At 33.7% G+C, this 20,407-nt stretch overlaps 1 protein-coding gene across 1 annotated transcript in view; it reads right to left on the bottom strand.

Annotated features, from left to right (window-relative positions):
• The window catches only part of LOC138699420 (myrosinase 1-like), a 64,392-nt gene that overhangs the window by 27,962 nt on the left and 16,023 nt on the right, over nucleotides 1-20,407 (bottom strand). The window contains exon 6 of the mRNA XM_069825281.1: nucleotides 7,446-7,543. Within this exon, the coding sequence (XP_069681382.1) occupies nucleotides 7,446-7,543 (98 nt within the window). The remainder of the gene's footprint in view (nucleotides 1-7,445; nucleotides 7,544-20,407) is intronic.

Genomic DNA, 20,407 nt, shown 5'->3' with positions numbered 1-20,407 from the left:
TATGGATTTTTAAACCACTCCCCCACTTTTATTTTTGTTTCCGGTAAATTGAATTAATTTTTTTTTTCTTTAAAATACCCTTTGACATGTGTGGAATGCATTGCATAAGATTTTGTGGGTATTTGTGGCCTTATCGGATGTTGAGACGTCATTTTCAAACTTCCTGCGTTATGGATTTTTAAATCACTCGCCCACTTTTATTGTTGTTTCCGGTAAATTAAATTAATTTTTTTTCTTTAAAATACCCTTTGATATGCGTGGAATGCATTGCATACCATTTTGTGGGTATTTATGGCCTTATCGGATGTTGAGACGTCGTTTTCAAACTTCCTACGTTATGGATTTTTAAATCACTCGCCCACTTTTATTGTTGTTTCCGGTAAATTGAATTATTTTTTTTTCTTTAAAATACCCTTTGACATGTGTGGAATGCATTGCATACCATTTTGTGGGTATTTATGGCCTTATCGGATGTTGAGACGTCATTTTTAAACTTCCTGCGTTATGGATTTTTAAATCCCTCGCCCTCTTTTATTGTTGTTTCCGGTAAATTAAATTAAATTTTTTTCTTTAAAATACCCTTTGATATGCGTGGAATGCATTGCATACCATTTTGTGGGTATTTATGGCCTTATCGGATGTTGAGACGTCATTTTTAAACTTCCTGCGTTATGGATTTTTAAATCACTCTCCCAGTTTTATTGTTGTTTCCGGTAAATTAAATTAATTTTCTTTTCTTTAAAATACGCTTTGATATGTGCATTGCATACCATTTTGTGGGTATTTGTGGCCTTATCGGATGTTGAGACGTCATTTTTAAACTTCCTGCGTTATGGATTTTTAAATCACTCGCCCACTTTTATTGTTGTTTCCGGTAAATTAAATTAATTTTCTTTTCTTTAAAATACGCTTTGATATGTGCATTGCATACCATTTTGTGGGTATTTGTGGCCTTATCGGATGTTGAGACGTCATTTTTAAACTTCCTGCGTTATGGATTTTTAAATCACTCGCCCACTTTTATTGTTGTTTCCGGTAAATTAATTTTCTTTTCTTTAAAATACGCTTTGATATGTGCATTGCATACCATTTTGTGGGTATTTGTGCCCTTATCGGATATTAAGACGTCATTTTTAAACTTCCCGCGTTATGGATTTTTAAATCACTCGCCCACTTTTATTGTTGTTTCCGGTAAGTTAAATTAAAAAAAAAAATTTTTAATCCCCTTTGTTATGAGTGGAATGCATTTCATAACATTTTGTGGGTATTTGTGGCCTTATCGAATGTTGAGACGTCATTTTTAAACTTCCTGCTTTATGGATTTTTAAATCACTCGCCCACTTTTATTGTTGTTTCCGGTAAGTTAAATTAAAAAAAAAAAAATTTAATACCCTTTGTTGTGAGTGGAATGCATTGCATAACATTATCTGGGTATTTGTGCCCTTATCGGATGTTGAGTCGCCATTTTTAAACTTCCTGCGTTATGGATTTTTAAATCACTTGCCCACTTTTTTTTTTGTTTCCGGTATATTAAATTATTTTTTTTTTCTTTAAAATACCCTTTGGTTTGTGTGGAATGCATTGCAAAACATTTTGTGGGTATTTGTGTCCTTATCGGATGTTGAGTCGCCATTTTTAAACTTCCTGCGTTACGGACTTTTAAATTACTCGCCCACTTTTATTGTTGTTTCGAGTAAATTAAATTAATTTTTTTTCTTTAAAATTCCCTTTGATATGTGTGGAATGCATTGCATAACATTTTGTAGGTATTCGTGCCCTTATCGGATGTTGAGACGTCATTTTTAAACTTCCTGCGTTATTGATTTTTAAATCACTCGCCCACTTTTATTGTCGTTTCCGGTAAATTACATTTTCAAAAATTTTTGTTCTTTAAAATACTCTTTGATATGTGTGGAATGCATAGCGTAACATTTTGTGGGTATTTGTACCCTTATCGGATGTTGAGTCGCCATTTTTAAACTTCCTGCGTTATGGATTTTTAAATCACTCGCCCACTTTTATTGTTGTTTCCGGTAAATTAAATTTAAAAAAAAATTTAAATACCCTTTGATATGTGTGGAATGCATAGCGTAACATTTTTTGGGTATTTATGCCCTTATCGGATGTTGAAACGTCATTTTTAATCTTCCTGCGCTATGGATTTTTAAATACACACGCCCGATTTTGTCGGTTTCCAGCAACTGCATTTTTTTTTTTTTTGCTACATTGCCAGACAAAAATGGATATAATTTCTGAACTATTAAAGACACATGCATGAAATTTAGAACACACATTCTTTAGACTATTAGGAAACTTTTCTGTGTAACAGAATTTTGTTAATTGATTTCATTTTAAAAATGCGTCCGTTTGTTGCAAGAAAGGAAATCAGAAAATTGTTATTAAATTTTAATTATTTATTTTACAAACGTAGGGACTAATATCAAAATTCTGTGAAAGGCAGTTTGTAGAACATGCTTTTGCAAATACATTGCAAAAACCTGTTTGAATCTATCTTTAAAAACGGTGTAGATATATCGGTTTTAGTACAATCCTGCATTGGGTATATTTTTTTGTTGGCCCCCAAATATATATATATATTTTTTCCGAAATATTTATATTTGGTTGAGTTGTCACAGCTATGAGCTCTCTACATACACAAAATTAATATTTTACACCAAATAGGAAACAAGTTTTAAAAAATACCATCCTCTCCCCTTTAGAATTTCATGAAATTCACAATCAAAATGTTAACACATTCATTTCTCCAAAGCCTTCCGCAAAGGAACAGAAGTTATACATTTTTGTTAGCCGTACTTCTAGGAATTAAGAAGAAATAAGAATAAGAAGAACAAGACTAAGGAGAAGCATGATTAGGAGAGTAAGAGAAAGGAAATGAAAATGATGAAGACAGGCGAAAGAAAGCAGGAAAATTACAAGATGGAAGCTGGGAGAAATGTGACTATGAAGAGTCGAATGAAGAGAAGATTGAAGAAAAGAATTAAAATGACAGGAAACAAATGAAGGAAATTGAAGTATTCATTCATTCATTCATTCATAGTGTTCTGCGCAATGCCAGGTCTTTCACTGCAATCCCAGCATTCTCCAGTCTCCTATTTTCTGCCTTCCTCTTACTCTCCGGATATAATCTACTTATTACCTTCTTCTGCCCGAAATCTTCTCTCGTTCACCATTCCTTCCAGTGCATCCTTCAGTAGGCAGTTTGTTCTCAGCCAGTGACCCAGTCAATTCATTTTTCTCTCCCTGATCAGTTTGAGCATTATTATTTCTTCATCCACTCTTTCCAACGCAGCTTCATTTCTTATTCTCTCTGTTCATTTCACATACGCCATTCTTCTTCATATCCACATTTCAAATGCTTCTATTCGCTTCTCTTTACTTCGTCGTAATATCCATGTTTCTGCCCCATACAATGCTACGCTCCACACAAAGCACTTCACTAGTTTCTTCCTTAGTTCTTTTTCCAGAGGTCACGAGATGCTCCTTTTTGTCTTAAAAGTTTCCTTTGCCATTGCTATCCTCCTTTTGACTTCCTGACAGCAGCTCATGTTACTGCTTATAGTACACGCCAAGTATTTGAAGCTGTCCACATGCTCTACTGCCTCATTTAGAATTCGCAAGTTTACCTTCTTTATTTTTCTTCCTATGACCATGGTCTTCGTATTGTTTGCATTTATCTTCATCCCATACTGCTCACAGATGTATAAGTATAACATAATTATTAATAAGGAACTAATAGTACATTATGCAACGAGCCTATAATGGTAGTAATTAAGATGCGAGTATGTTTATGAAACGAGCGCAAGCGAGTTTCATAATTTTCATACGAGCGTCTTAATTACCATTATAGGCGAGTTTCATAAGACTTTTTATGCTTGACCATATTTCTAACTTGAAATTATTCATAAGTATTCATGTTATTCTTATTTGACTGGGGAGCGGAACTGACCTCATGCAATATCTCGTACATTATGAGATGTGCGCAGACGCGAAAGTATTGATTTTTTCCGAGAAACAAATGTCATTGACCTTGATATAATCTAGAGAGTAAAATAAACATTAATCTTGATATAACCTTGAAATTGATTTAGACATTGAAAAACGAGATGACAAATTGAATTTATTTGAATATTATTTACAATTAACGCTAATTATTATAGTAACAGAACATAACCTTCTGCGACAGTATTGGATTTCCAGCCTCCGTGACATTTCGCTAGTTGTCTTTCGATTGCATATCCGAGAATAATCGATACTTGCGCTTTCATATTGCTACAATGGTGTTTTCTGATTGGTGGAACACCTGAACTTTAATGAATAGGCGTACTTTAATGAGGTGAATTAAAGGACTGCTACCAGGTGTATAATTATTACATTTCGGCATGGTCGAGCATAAATAGATATAAAGAATGAAAATAAGCAGAATGACGTAATAAAAATATAATATAATGATGAGAAATAAAGAGAAGAGAAAAGTAGGGAATATGAAAGGAGAAATAATTTCAAGAGTTCTTGCTAGGAAAACAAAGTAAAACATGAAATGAAACAGAATATTTAGCACGAGTTTAAAACGATTGGCTTAATTCTGCACAATGAACTGTATTGTATAATGTAATCTGTAAATTTTTCTTCAGTCTTCTTATCGAATTCTTTTGCTGTAAGTCGAAGACAGGTAATATCTTCATTTTCTTTTCCGTAGTAGAAAGCTAAACGAAGGAATTTATCTCCCTCAATGTAATTTTAAAACAGCGAAACTCTGATAATACAGGGTGTCCGGGAAAGACCTGACGAAAAATAAATAACTATATCTCTGAAACTATTTCATTTATTGTCGTGAAGTTTCCACACTTACAAAGAGAAACACAATAAGTTTTAATGTACCTCTATATGAGCACCATTTCTGACCAGGGCTATGTCCAGGCGATACTCAATCTCCTGCCACATATACGAAAGCATCTCCGGTGTGACTAGTCTTATTGCTTCGTAGATTCGGCCACGTAACTCACGTCCTTCACAAACCCCACAGAAAGACATCCAATGGGATCATGTCCGGCGACCGTGATGGCCATGGTGTAGGTCCGCCTCTTCCAATTCAACGGTCAGGAAACGTGTCATCGAAGAAAGCGCGCACATGGTTAGCATAGTGTGGGGGGCTCCATCCTGTTGAAGCACGGATTCTGGTGGTAGTTGTGGGACAGCGTAATTTCCCAGCATATCCAGGTATGTGTTACCCGTTACTGTGAGCTCTTGTCCGTTTGGAAACGACGTTGTACACGCTGACTTACTTAAATTCAGCCAGTCACAAAACGCATTCTGCTTTTTCTACTGTGGTAAACATTGTTCGGCTATTCAATTGGTCCACGCACAACTTGCATTCGCAGCTCTGAGAGCAAGGCTGTCTATATACGCTGCGCAGAAAGAGCTTTTTCTCGTTTTCTCCTCGCGCAATGGTATGCGCACGCGTGTAACATGCTGCTAGGTAACAAAACTTATTGAGTTTCTCTTTCTAACTGTGAAAACATTGAGGTAATAACTGTAACAGTTTCAGATAGGGTAAACATTGGTAATTTCGTGATAATTTCATGAAAATTAATTTAAAATGTAAATGTGTAAATATATCCTTATTCCGATTTTTTCATCTAAAAGACGATAATTTGTTGTACAGATCTGGAGACATAAAAGATTGGACACGTTCTTGAACAAGTGCCAAAAACCACTTTTACAACTTAAGCTGAAAGGTTGGTTATTTCGTGATAACCTTGGTAATTTCGTGATATTGCATTGATAATTTCGTGAGAGGTAGGAGAATTCTGGAAAAATTCATTAAAGTCAATTTAAATTCTCATTTATTGTTACAAGACTTCAAACATAGTAATTCCGTCTAATATTCATAGCAAGAAAACATAGAAATACATATCGACACATAATAAGAATGAAATCAAAGTAAAAATTGAAATTGAATAGGGATCTTCTTTTCCCTGAAAGGGTGAAAACTTTTATTACGGACTTTACTATAGCCTATATATAATAATAGGGTAACTCCAAAAGTAATGCATAACATTTGTTTAAAAATTATATTTTTATCCTACAGCTTTTCTATTTTCACAGAATGTAGATACATCCTTTAGGAACAAAATGTCACTTTTCCACATAATCCCCTGCACCAACACGTCTGAGCCACTCTTTAGGAGCGTGCACAAGGGAGTCATCTTCTAACCTCGTTCCGGGAAGGGATCCTTCAGTTTACCAAAGAGATGGTAATCACACGGTACCAGTTCAGGACTGTAAGGCGGATGTTTCAGTATTGTCTATCCGAATTTTCTGATCTGGTCTGTGATCTTGTGACTGACATATGGCTGTGCGTTTTCGTGCAATAGCAGAACATCCTGCTTCTCCCGATATCGTCGAACACGACTCAGTCGAGCTTGAAGTTTCTTGAGAGTTGCAACATACGCGTCAGAATTAATGGTGGTTCCGTGTGGCATGATGTCCACAAGCAAGAGTCCTTCTGAATCGAAAACACAGTAGCTATAACTTTTCCTGCTGAAGGTATACTTTTGAATTTCTATTTCTTTGGTGAATTTTCATGATGCCACTCCATTGTCTGCCTCTTTGTCCCCGGTCCAAAATGGTGGAGCCATGTTCCATCTTCTGCCACAATTCTTGCAAGTAAGTCATCTAGCACTTATCATTGGCACTTAGCATGATAACAAATCAAACAGAAGCTACACTGAACCCATTGCGTCTCCCTTTTCTTTTCTTTTTTTTTATCACATCTTATCTTCAGATTTCTAAAATTAGTATTGTAATACAATTTTAAAATAGTATATAATGTAACGCTTAATGCTCAACAAAATTTCGCCTCAAACAGCTAAGATTTCTGTCAGTGAAGCTAAGCCTATATGGCGACTACAGCTGTATCTAAAATTCCAAAAAACATTTCCTAAAATTTCATTAAGATATAATAAATCATTGTACCAAATATCATATGCTTACAAATTTTGTGGATGTTTGTAATTACATTACAAACATCCACAAAATTTGTACGCCTGAGAAGTCGACGCTAACTTGCTCTCTCCAAACATAAAAGCTCACTGAAGCAGCTACAATAGTCACACGAAGCGTAGCTGTATGTTTCTGGAAACCGGACAACATATGCAATCCCTTGGCGGAAATTTAAATCTCGTAACACCATTGATTAGTTCACGAAAGAGCAAAGAAAAGGTATCACGAAATAACCACTGTCACGAAATTACCAATGTTTACCCTATATAATTACTTCTTTTTCGTCAGGTCTTTCCCGGACACCCTGTACTCTAGCATAGAGAACTAATTTTATTTGTCAGTAGTGTTGCATGATTTCCACTAACTCGTGTTAGGTGCATATAACCGCCCTTCATTTCCATGCTCTGAATAACTCTACTCACATTGAACTCCAACATTTGCTGCACCGCCTCGTGGTCTTTTTGCGAATTCGGGTCGAGAGGTTCGTACCAGTACGTCTCCAGGGCGAAAGATATGCGACCTGCAATTTAATGAGCAATTAAATTAAAGGATATCTCAACTGTCCGCGTTCTGTGGTAATTTCGAGCTGCTCGTCAAAACGGAGTTTGCTGTATTTTCCTTGAAGCAAGAAATCCCTAGCTACGTCATGTCCTCCATTATTCCTCCAATTCAGCTCTTATTAACATTTTCATTAATAATAATTCTATGGAGTGTCTTTTTCCTTCCTCGCTGTATAAATGGTGATAGTAGGGCCAGTAACAGTAGCAGGATCCCAAAGGGAAAAAACTTTTTAATAAATGTGTTAAGTTTATTTATTTATTTATTTAGTTATATATATATTTATTTATTTATTTATATTTATTTATTTAGTTTTATATATATATATATTTATATATATTTATTTATTTATTTAGTTATATATATATTTATTTAGTTATATATATTTATTTATTTAGTTATATATATATATTTATTTATTTAGTTATATATATATTTATTTATTTAGTTATATATATTTATTTATTTAGTTATATATATTTATTTATTTAGTTATATATATATTTATTTATTTAGTTATATATATATTTATTTATTTAGTTTTATATATATATTTATTTTTATTTATTTATTTATATATTTATTTATTTAGTTATATATATATTTATTTAGTTATATATATTTATTTATTTAGTTATATATATATATATATATTTATTTACTTACATATTTATTTATTTATTTATTTAGTTATATATATATTTATTTATTTAGTTATATATATATTTATTTATTTAGTTATATATATATTTATTTATTTACTTACATATTTATTTATTTATTTAGTTATATATATATATATTTATTTAGTTATATATATATATATATTTATTTATTTAGTTATATATATATTTATTTATTTATTTATTTAGATATATATATTTATTTGTTTATTTATTTATTTATTTAGTTTTATATTCATATATATATTTATTTAGTTATATATATGCATGTATTTATTTATTTAGTTATATATGTATATATATATATATTTATTTATTTATTTAGTTATATATATTTATTTAGTTATATATATTTATTTATTTATTTAGTTATATATATTTATTTATTTATTTATTTATTTATTTATTTATTTATTTATTTATTTATTTATTTATTTATTTATTTATTTATTTAGTTATATATTTATTTATTTAGTTATTTATTTATTTATTTATTTAGTTATGTATTTATTTATTTATTTATTTATTTATATTTATTTATTTATTTATTCTGGTGTAGTTAAGGCCATCAGGCCTTCTCTTCCACAACACCAGGAATACAAATACAATAATAGAAATAAACAGAAAAAATGCACTACAGTAGAACCCCGTTTATCTGTCACCCTATTAACCGATTGCTGGATTATCCGACTATGTTTCTCTTGCTTTTTTTTTTTTTTTGCTACAGACACATATATAGTCTGTCTTCTTCATATATGTGAAGTACTACTATACGTTATATTAGTACCAGCACGTATTTCGTCTAGAGTATGTTATTACAAACCTTGAACTTACACAGTATGATCTGCTGTTAGAGTTGCCGTACTGTAGAATTTCTATATAAAATATATTCCATGAGTATCAAAAGAAAATGTGTTGTGCTAAGTACCGAAAAAAAAAACGGAAATAATTGAGTGGTTCGGGGAAAGAGAAACTGTGGCTCATCTCACATCAGAGTACGAGATTGGTGTTACAACTGTGAGCGATTTAATACAAATCAACAATAAAGTGTTTAAAGTATGTAAATCTACAACATGAGACCTGTATTATTCTTATGTTTCCGCTGACAGCCATTACAAGGAATTTCCTTACCTCTTAAAAACCCGTCGTTGACAACTAGTCTTGAATGAGTGAACTTTTGATTCACTACCTAGCGTGTTAACCACAAGAACACGGAGGAAATTAAGAAATACAACTATTATTCACTTAATTTACGAAAACATTTTATGGCACGGATTATCCGATTTTTTCGCTTAACCGTTCAGTCCACCCCCTTCATTACCACGGATAGTAGAGGTTCTACTGTATATACAAAATAAAGCTACACAAAAAATATTGAGAGAGAGAGAGAGAGAAAAAACACTATAAACAAAGTAAAGCCACACAAAAATATACACAGGTTGCAGTCACACAAACTTTAAATGAGTGATTAAGTATCATAATTTTATTGTATCCTAACTAATTAACTAACATAAACAAGAAACTTGGAATTTTAATATAGATTAAAAAAGAAAAAAAACACAAATCAATACTTCTAGTAATACCTAAAAACATTAACTAAGACAAAATTTTCCAATTTAATTTTGAATTGTGATAAAGTCCGGCAGTCCCTGACTTCATTAGGTAACGAATTCCAGAGGCGAGGTATTTCTACAGCATAGGAAGATGAGTATAAAGACGTTCTATGATGAGGGATAGAAAGAAGTGCTTGATGTTGGTTTCGAAGAGTTGTAAGAAATTGAAAGCGCGATAACAGATCATGTGATCATTTTGAAAATAAACAGATTTTTTTTTAAATCTAATGTAACTGTAAATGAAATCAGAGACATGAAAAATATAAATACAGTTCACAATAATAAATATTTCTTTTTATTGTTGGCATTTATAGAAAATTTTTCCATTTAAACTTGACGAATAAAGAATTTTTGTGTGGACCTAATATATTTTAATGTAAATTCAAAATATTACACAGTAACAAAATACAAAATTATTGTTATTATGCATCCAATGACAGTTGAACTTCAGTTGCTAGACATTAGGATCGCTACAATCGCCTCTATCGCCAACTAGTACCGGCACAGTCTATTGTTCCTAGTACTCTCAGTTGCTAACCGCTTGGAGCGCTGTATTACGAGGAATGCAAAAAATCACCTCAAGCTTCGTGACTATGATATTACACTGTGGTAATAGCTTGCAACTGTATTTCTATTTAGCGGTCGACTTAAAAAAAATTACATTCAACAGTGGCGATTCTGGTGGTTGTTTTCTTTTATATGTTGCCATTCCATAACATGGCAAAGACCAATCTGATATATATGTGATCAGGACTAGCACTTAATGTTGATAAAATCAGTGTAATAATAATAATTATGATAATAATAATAATAATAATAATAATAATAATAATGATGGTAATAGTAATAATAATAATAATAATAATAATAATAATAATAATAATAATATTAGTAATAATAATAATGAGATAATTTAGATATTTATCTGTGATATATATAATCATTAAACACTGAGAAACCTGAAACAGCTATTATTGTTAACAAGAATTCTTAGAAAAATATTTCGTTAGCCTATTCTTAAATTGGTTTGATGTCTGACAGTCCCTGACATTACTCGGTAGGGAATTCCAAAGCCGAGGAACAGCCACAGTGAAAGAAGATGAATATGAGGATGTTCGGTGGGAGGGAATGGATAATATTGAGGAGTGAATAATTTCAAGGGAAAAATTATTCCGGGGCCGGGTATCGATCCCGGGACCTCTGGTTGAACGTACCAGCGCTCTACCACTGAGCTACCCGGGAACTCCACCCGGCACCGTCTCAACTTTTCCCTTTATTTCCACACAACTAGCGTGGGCTGACGAAACGCCAGAGACCCACAACGAGTGCACACAATCTCTGTGTGACTTGGAATTGTGGTTTTCTGTTAACGTACACAGTAACGTATATATTATGCAAATCTAGTCTTTCAGGTGAAGCTCCCTGTAAAGCAGATTTGAATAATTTCAATACCCGATACCCGGCCCCGGAACAATTTTCCCCTTGAAATTTTTCAAATCTGCTTTACAGGGAGCTTCACCTGAAAGATTAGATTTGCATAATATATACGTTACTGTGTACGTTAACAGAAAACCACAATTCCAAGTCACACAGAGATTGTGTGCACTCGTTGTGGGTCTCTGGCGTTTCGTCAGCCAACACGAGTTGTGTGGATATAAAGGGAAAAGTTGAGACGGTGCCGGGTGGAGTTCCCGGGTAGCTCAGTGGTAGAGCGCTGGTACGTTCAACCAGAGGTCCCGGGATCGATACCCGGCCCCGGAACAATTTTTCCCTTGAAATTATTCAATCTGCTTTACTGGGAGCTTCACCTGAAAGATTAGATTTGCTTAATATATACGTTACTGTGTACGTTAACAGAAAACCACAATTCCAAGTCACACAGAGTTTGTGTGCACTCGATGTGGGTCTCTAGCGTTTCGTCAGCCCACGCGAGTTGTGTGGATATAAAGGGAAAAGTTGAGACGGTGCCGGGTGGAGTTCCCGGGTAGCTCAGTGATAGAGCGCTGGTACGTTCAACCAGAGGTCCCGGGATCGATACCCGGCCCCGGAACAATTTTTCCCTTGAAATTATTCAAATCTGCTTTACTGGGAGCTTCACCTGAAAGACTAGATTTGCATAATATTGAGGAGTGTTGTGATCGTGTGTCTAGGTTATGATAGGTGGATAAATTTTGAAAACGAGACGCAAGATAGACAGGAGTGGAGAAATGCAAGTAGAACTATGTCAAAGAATCTATGAGCACCAAGTTTCTTGGTTAGGAATTGGATAATCACTAGAACACACATTACTCCTAAATGAAGCTCTGTCTGTTATGTTAAGAACTTTTATATTTTGTGTTGGTGATATAGACACACTTGTAATGAAATAATTTTCGTACTTTCATTGTCTAATGAAATAGGGATCAATATTCGTGTGCAACTGAACTGGAAGGAACAAATTATAGTTTTGCAAAATAAATCTATAAGGATTATAACAGGCGTGCATAAATACATCATGTAAGAAGATTTTCAGAAATTTAGAAACATAGATTTTACCATGTGAGTACCTGTTCTTACCCTAATGATATTTTTTTTATTAAAAACAAAAAACTGTAGTATTAATCAGAACTTTCAGTACTGCAATACAAGGCACAAACCTACATTCTGGCGACGTAGTCTGAAAGTATTATTTTACAACTAGCCGTACCCGTGCGCTCCGCTGCACCTGTTAGAAATAAATATAAAGTAATTACATAATTAAAATAGGATGTTTGATCCAGAGAACAACTTTTACAACAGCGCAAGATAATCTGCTTCGCTCATTACCCAATTTTTTTTGCATTGCATTTATTGCATTATTATTTTATGTATTTTAACACGATTCAATTGAGCATAGTTAAAATTTGAATTATAAAATAATGGATTGCTAAGCTAACGTACTATTACTGCATACTAAATCAATACACTCTCGTTGTTCGTTAATTCTCTGAGATTAAAATGAGTGTACATAAATATTATTTTAAGAAATGCAGAAAACGAATGTACAAAATAGCCTATCAAATTTTCTGTGCATAAGAAGCTATTTTAATCTTACCTGCCCTCGATTTACTCAGTCGTTACTATAATAACATTATAGCATTATGTCCATCTAGAGAAACTACACTTTCCAATGGTGAAATAATAATAATTAATTATACAAATCGGTTAATTTACCTTCTGATATTACTTCATACAAATCCAGAAACATTCTCTGTAGGCTATGTTTAATAGCTTTCGATTTTTGATGTTCAAGGCCCCTGTTTCGATTGTTGTGTCGAAGGCCCCTTATAGACGAAGTCATTTGTTCTTAATTCATTGCACCGTCTTAGATGGCGTTATTTTAATTTTAAAACTCATTTATCTCATTAAATATCAGTCCTATCAAAATTCTGTAAAGAATAAAACTTATCGGCAATCATTTTTAAAGAAACTTTTGATATGTAACATTTTTCACAAAAATCAATAATAAGCGAGATATTTCGATTTACTTAATTCAGGCCCCCTTATAACCCCCCTTTTAAATAAAGTATTTTGAATGCTATATAGCCTAAAATCTAAGTTGCAATAAACTTAATTTATATTCCAATTTTCATATAAATCGGTTCAGCCATTGTCGCGTGAAAAGGTAACAAACATACAGACAGACATACTAACAAAAATTTAAAAAATGCGAATTTCGGTTTCAGGGTGGTTATTATATATGTTAGGACCAATTATTTTTGGAAAATCGAAAATTACCAGAAACATTTCGGCTACAGATTTATTATTAGTATAGATTTACGTTTTCCAAATTGAACAAAAATATAAATATACATTATTAAAATATTAATTGTAGTAATTGCGTGAGTATAATTTAATAAGTTTGTTCAACGAATAATATTAAATAACTTTTCAAAACCGAATTACTTACGTAAATGATAATAATAAATAATGGAAAACACAGCAAAAAGACATTATTATGTTTCCTTGTAAAGAAGTTCGAAAACAAACTGTTATCTGTCACGGCATACTAAATACTAGTGCCAACTAGTCAGAGCGGAAATACGAAACAACAATATTTAACCTCAAAAGTAAGATAAGCTGAAATGTTTCATTAACAGAATAAAAACACGAAAGGTTTATTTATTACTGAAAGTCGCAGTTATTTAAAACGCAATTTCAAAGTTAAATTTTGTTGGCATTTATTGATTTTCTGTAATTGAAACTGAAGTGTTGTACGAGACATTAGGACACTTCCTTACAAAGAGTCTTATCAGGAAACACAACTGTGATTGGTTGATTTTAAAGCGATTCTGAAACGTTATAGGCCAATATCGCAAATTCATCATAGTCATAAAAATCGTCTGGAATATAAAGAATAACAACGTGTTTGTCCTACCAGAAGAAATCTGGTATGTCCTTTAACTGAACTTAAATATTATACAACCACTGGAATAAATCATAGCCAGAATTATGAGCCAAGGTTATACAACTCTATTTTTATAATAAATTCTGACCTAGGTTATTCTGAGTTTAATAAATTTAAGAAATAAAATTAAGCAAATTATTTAGTCCCCGTTTCGTTTTCTCTTTTTCTTAATTTCTATATACCATTTTCTCGTTACAACTTATATTATACTAGTGGCTTGTGCAGCAATTGCTGCAAACTAAGTCCTAAAAAGTTCAAATAAAAATTGTTCAGATTTATTTTCAATGAAGAATACCAGACATTTTGATAGTTATTTGCTTCCATAATAGTGAAACATATTCCCTCTGAATGTTTTTTTTTTTTTTTTTTTTGTCAAATACGTTTCCTTGAACTTATCCGTCTTCAGTTCTTGAGTTTCAATGCGAAATCGCTAGTAACAATGTCAGGATGATCAGTGGGATTTTCCTGTGGGAGTAATTCAGTAGCTATTTCAGGTCATTGCGGATTGTATGTGAAAGTTAAGGAAATGTAAGGTTTGTCCTGCTTCGAACAAAAGACTTAGCATCTTGGTATAGCTGCTGCATGTTTCGTGAACTACCCTGAAATGTAGAGGGCAGAATCCCTTTTTCCCCACTAAGAGATCTTGCTGAGGTGATCAAGAGACTACAAAACCTTGTAGGCCTGTTATTTTATCAATACGTAATACCTTTTGGTCTTTTCTTATGAATTGTAATTTTTTGCACTTCTTCCAGACAATACTGATCTATCAAATACTGCTGGATTAATTTGTATAACAATGGATGTTATTTCGTATATTTTCTGTAATATAGGCTGTTGTGAGGAATTTATTGCTGAGGTGTGGAAAATGAGGCGAATGATATGTCAGAGTTGTAGAATCTTATATGCGCCCTAAATAAAATTGTCCATCGTAAATCGTTAGAAGTTTCAGTGTTTCATTTGTTGCTGGTTGCGGGAAATAAACTTGCTCATCACGGTAGCAAGAAGTGAAATGGCATGCTATTTTCCCTACAACAAAATATGCTTGGCAGCGATCACAAATCTAATCGATTAAACCAAAAATATATGAAATTAATTTTGATCTAGTTGAAAGACGCAGCTAAAATAGGAAGCATGACTCAATTACTACCAAGGAAATAGAGAATCAGACATATAAATATCTATATCACACTGCCATTACATATATGAAAAGGACACACACCACTTGATTAATAATTGTAAAAGTATTTCATTTTTAATAACAATATTGTTACCTTACGTAAGTTTTATAGTTTTCAGTAACATATATATATATATATATATATATATATAGCCGTTACACAGTAAATTATAGAAATGAAGATCTAACATAAAATATTCTTTCTCTGCGTCTACTTACATAAAGCCCCAAATGGTTTCACTTTCGTATATCAGTATAGCATTATGTGTTGCATTAACTATAATAATATTTCATTTTTAATGGTAATAATGTCATCAAACATTCTTAAGTTTTGTAGTTCTTAATATCCGATACACAGCTGTACTCGGAAAACTACAGACCAGAGAATCAGACCTGTAAATTATTTTTTATACGTTATCAAAAAATTGCACAAATGAAGATCGACATATTGGCATTATGATGGGAAAGAATCTGAGCCGTCTGAACTCTATGTCAGCAATCCTGTAGGTCATGGCCTTCGTGTAATAGCCTATTGTTTATTGTAATGTGTGTTTTGTTTTATTCTGAAATGCAACACGGCCGACTTGATGCTCGCTTCGCTTAATGAAGCGAACATCAAGTCGGCCGTGAATGCAATTAATTAGTTCTCAAAACTGACGAAAGATGGATTTTGGAAAAAAGGAAAATGATGTAGGAAAATTGGCATTTCACTAAAAACTACTATTTTTCAGAAAAACTTTAGGTTCCAAGCTTCAAAATGAGGGGTCATTTATTAAAATCTGTTCAGCCGTTTTCCCGTAATTTCCATTACCAGTTCAAATTATATATATATATATATATATATATATTCTTGATTTAATTCTCTGTTTTTATCTTTGTAATTACCCATATGCTGTTTCACGCTTGGGTGGACTCTCACTTTGAGAGAGGAAAAAAGGTTAAGAGTGTTTGAGAATAAGGTGCTTAGAAAAATATTTGGGGCTAAGAGGAATGAAGTTACAGGAGAATGGAGAAAGTTACACAACACAGAACTGCACGCATTGTATTCTTCACCTGACATAATTAGGAACATTAAATCCAGACGTTTGAGATGGGCAGGGCATGTAGCACGTATGGGCGAATCCAGTGTTAGTTGGGAGGCCGGAGGGAAAAAGACCTTTAGGGAGGCCGAGAAGTAGATGGGAAGATAATATTAAAATGGATTTGAGGGAAGTGGGATATGATGGTAGAGACTGGATTAATCTTGCTCAGGATAGGGACCAATGGTGGACTTATGTGAGGGCGGCAATGAACCTCCGGGTTCCTTAAAAGCCAGGAAGTAAGTATTGATTTATGAAATACCATGTTTTTAAGGTTGATACTAAGTCTAAAGTTTATTTACATTTCGACTTAACGTGAATGACATTGCCAGTGACCTTGCGCCCAACACATCCCAATACACAACAGAGTAACAAATGACTGCTTCAGAGTACATATTTGGCAAAATAAATTATTACTGTTAATTCTCATTACAAAAATAAGTTACTCACGAAACAAATTTTTTTCTGGAAAAACCTTGGCAGTTACAGATACATATTATTTTACTTTTTCTTCGGTTATATATGCTCTACCACCAGTATGTTTTTGACAGTTTATATCATTTACACCCTGTATAACATCAGATAATCATTCCTGTCTGTAAAGTTTTCGAGTGATCAGTTATCAGTAAGGACTATGGATGTAATTAAGGCAGGAGAACAGAATGTATTGTATTTGAACCAATGGGAGTGTGAAAACAATAGAAAAAAGAGCCTTGCAGACGTTTGGTTATGCCTTACGCAGGAACAAAAATCGTTGGCCTAGAGCAGTGGTGGGCAGAATGAACGCAACCCACAAGACAGGATTTAAATGGCAACTACTGTACATACTGTGGGAGGGGTTGCACTCTACAGTGCAGTGACGGATTTACAGACAGTTGCGCCACTACACTCCTACCTTCCATATGTAATTAGAATAGTCCATTCACGTGATATTTAATTAATCATTTTTCAAAGTAATTTTTTCGAAATTTGGATTTATATCTGTGCATGCTATTTTCAGTTGCGCAAGGAGATGAGCATCGCTTAAGCGGGATCTGTGGCTGGACTTTATAAATTTCATTTTATAAAACAGCTGTTCTCACTGATAGGTTGATGAATACATATCGTCATTTTCCATAACTATGATCCTGGAACACAACTATGGTCCACGATACAACCATTCAAAGATCATTGTAGAAGTAACATAAACCGTTCGTAGATAGCTGCAGTGACTTGAATTCAAACTACAGTACAGCAAGAATATAGATAAACGAGTTACTAAGTAATGGAGTACAAAATTTGAATAGTTGTATCGTGGACAATAGTTATGTTCCAGGACCATAGTTATGGGAAATGACGGTACTCATTATTTTTGAAGCAAACTGTCTAAGCAGTGGATATGTAGTACTGGACATCTTAAAAAAAAAAAAATTAGCTCCCAGTAGACCTTCACATTCTGCTTTCAAGAAGCCACCATTCTGCAAAACCAGTACCTCTAACTGAAATTCTGGGATAACTTTTTCAATTTAAACATGAAAAGGAGTGGCAAAAATATTGAAATCTTTCTCCATCCTTTGAAAATCACTAAATGTGTGTTCTTTGAACTCGTATAACAGGTGATCTATTTTAACAATGTAAATATTTAAGTTCGCGTCCTGAATATTTGTAACTAATCCTAAACGTGAGAAATGAAAGAACCGCCTTTCTTGTAAGTGTGATATCCTCTCGATTCATATGATTCTGCTAAAGACATTGTATCACTAATGAAGCTCCAAAGTACAGCAATCCAGTATAATCCGCCACGTACACGCGCAGTATTTTCATGGAATGGGGGAAGGGGAAGGTAGGGGATACGTTTGATGATTCGCTGAGGTCTGACGTCACTGCAGGAATGCCCACCATTGGCCTAGAGCAGTCTATCAATGAACACCTCCTAGGAAAAGCAGGAAAGGTAAACCACTGAGGATTCGGAACGAAGGAATAATGAAGGCGATGGAGGGTAGAAAACTACTAGTGAAAGAGTTTGGCGTTTCGGACAGGAGAGACTCGCGTTAGAATCATCTTGGCTGTGGCGTATGCGCGGACCGCTCATGCAATGCTAGCGTGATCGTTACCTGGATTTATTTTCGCGTGCATATTCCAGATGAAATCAAGAAATTCCTTTCGTACTCCGGTTATACAGGAACATCATTTTATTTTTACTTCAATTTTTATTGTACCTGAGTTTTTGAATGTACTTCACTCCCACCCCTTCTACTGATGAAGTTCAACCGTCCTCCACACAGAACCAAGGCCGCAGATAGTCATAGTAGTCTTACAGTCACAGTAAACAGTACGTTCCAAAATATATTCGCGTTTTCCAGTGACGAAAGAGCTTTCAATATTGAGTCATTTTCGCACAGGTACTGTCGTCCATTTGCCTACGTCGCATCCCGGTTTCCCCCACTCGCTTCTATTCGCCTTTCTGTAAATGCTAGTGGCTGGGATGTCTTAGTTCTTTTCTGAAAACATTAATTTCTGTTAGGAATTGGACGTCTACGTAATATTATACAACTGTTTAAAATAAGTTAAATAAAAGGGCCTCGTTAAGTAATTAACTGTCACGTGATTATCACACCTTTCTACGACCCTGCGACATTACCACTTGGACGAACAGTAGATAGCATGTCTGAGTAATTTTATCTTTTCGGATCCGGCAGAAGTGAAGATTGAATTTACAGTACGTAAGGTAGCCTACGCTTTTGTAGAGTAGGTACAGAATTATTTCACCATGAGTTACTAGTACGAAGGACGAAACTGGTAATTGGAATTAGGTACATTAGTCTATAGTGCGATAATATGCAGAAAAGAAATGAAGCCTGTATCGAAATGAACGACTACTATTTTCAAAAATGTGTTTAAATATCCATATTTGATTATTTTTCATTTTAACTTCATTCTCTATATTGTACGCTAATGTGCTGTAGACAGTATAATATACACTGCATAATGAATACGTCCGCATGGACAGCTCAGTTCGTGAGTAAAAACACTCATTTTTAATTCTGTACTGTATTTTGATTAAACAAAAACCTAATGAAAATTATCAAACACAAAATTGCGATATTTCCTAGTTTACGTAAATGGATGAACTACTTTTCTTCCCTCCTATACCTAGTAAAGTGATTTGTTTGTATATTACGCCAGTATCATAGAACTCCAATCGTGGAAGGGGGTAGCAAACGGTGTTTATGGTTCTCAACCATTGATCCAAAGGTATAGCCAGGTTAATATTAGAAATGTTAGTAAAAATAAAATGATGTACCTGTATATCTTGTTAATATGAAGGTTAGGTTTGGTTAGTTTAGATTTTTATTAATCAAGTCCGCGCATGCGCAATTGTCATCTTCCTGCCAAGATGATCCTGTCGCGAGCCTCACGTTCTGGAACGGCTGGGCGGTATTCAACCATATGAAGACTAAAAAGACGATCTCATTTGCGATTCTGTGTTTTTGTTTCTCTTTAATGTATTGAATTTATATATTTTAGTGTAAAGCAGAAATGAAGCATATTCATGTAGAGTTGGCAGTTCCCTATCAGTTGACACACCATCACGAGATACTGCTGTCGTGTTCTCTGGTCGTAACAGCGCTTATCTTCAAGAGCATGCCAACCGACAACAACGATACCGTGTGATGGTTTACGACACCTTACTTTGCATATTCTATACGCTTTTTTTCTGCATTAAATCATGTTACTTGTTAGACTATGCAATTTGTAATATCTCATAAAGCATTCCGGGGAAGTAGCCTACTTACTTACAAATGGCTTTTAAAAACCAGGAGGTTCATTCCCATCCTCACATAAGCCCGCCAAAGGTTTCTATCCTG

Source organism: Periplaneta americana, chromosome 5 (assembly GCF_040183065.1).
Source record: "Periplaneta americana isolate PAMFEO1 chromosome 5, P.americana_PAMFEO1_priV1, whole genome shotgun sequence".
In the NCBI taxonomy this organism is placed as follows: domain Eukaryota; kingdom Metazoa; phylum Arthropoda; class Insecta; order Blattodea; family Blattidae; genus Periplaneta; species Periplaneta americana.
This window is presented reverse-complemented; position numbering and strand designations above follow the sequence as displayed.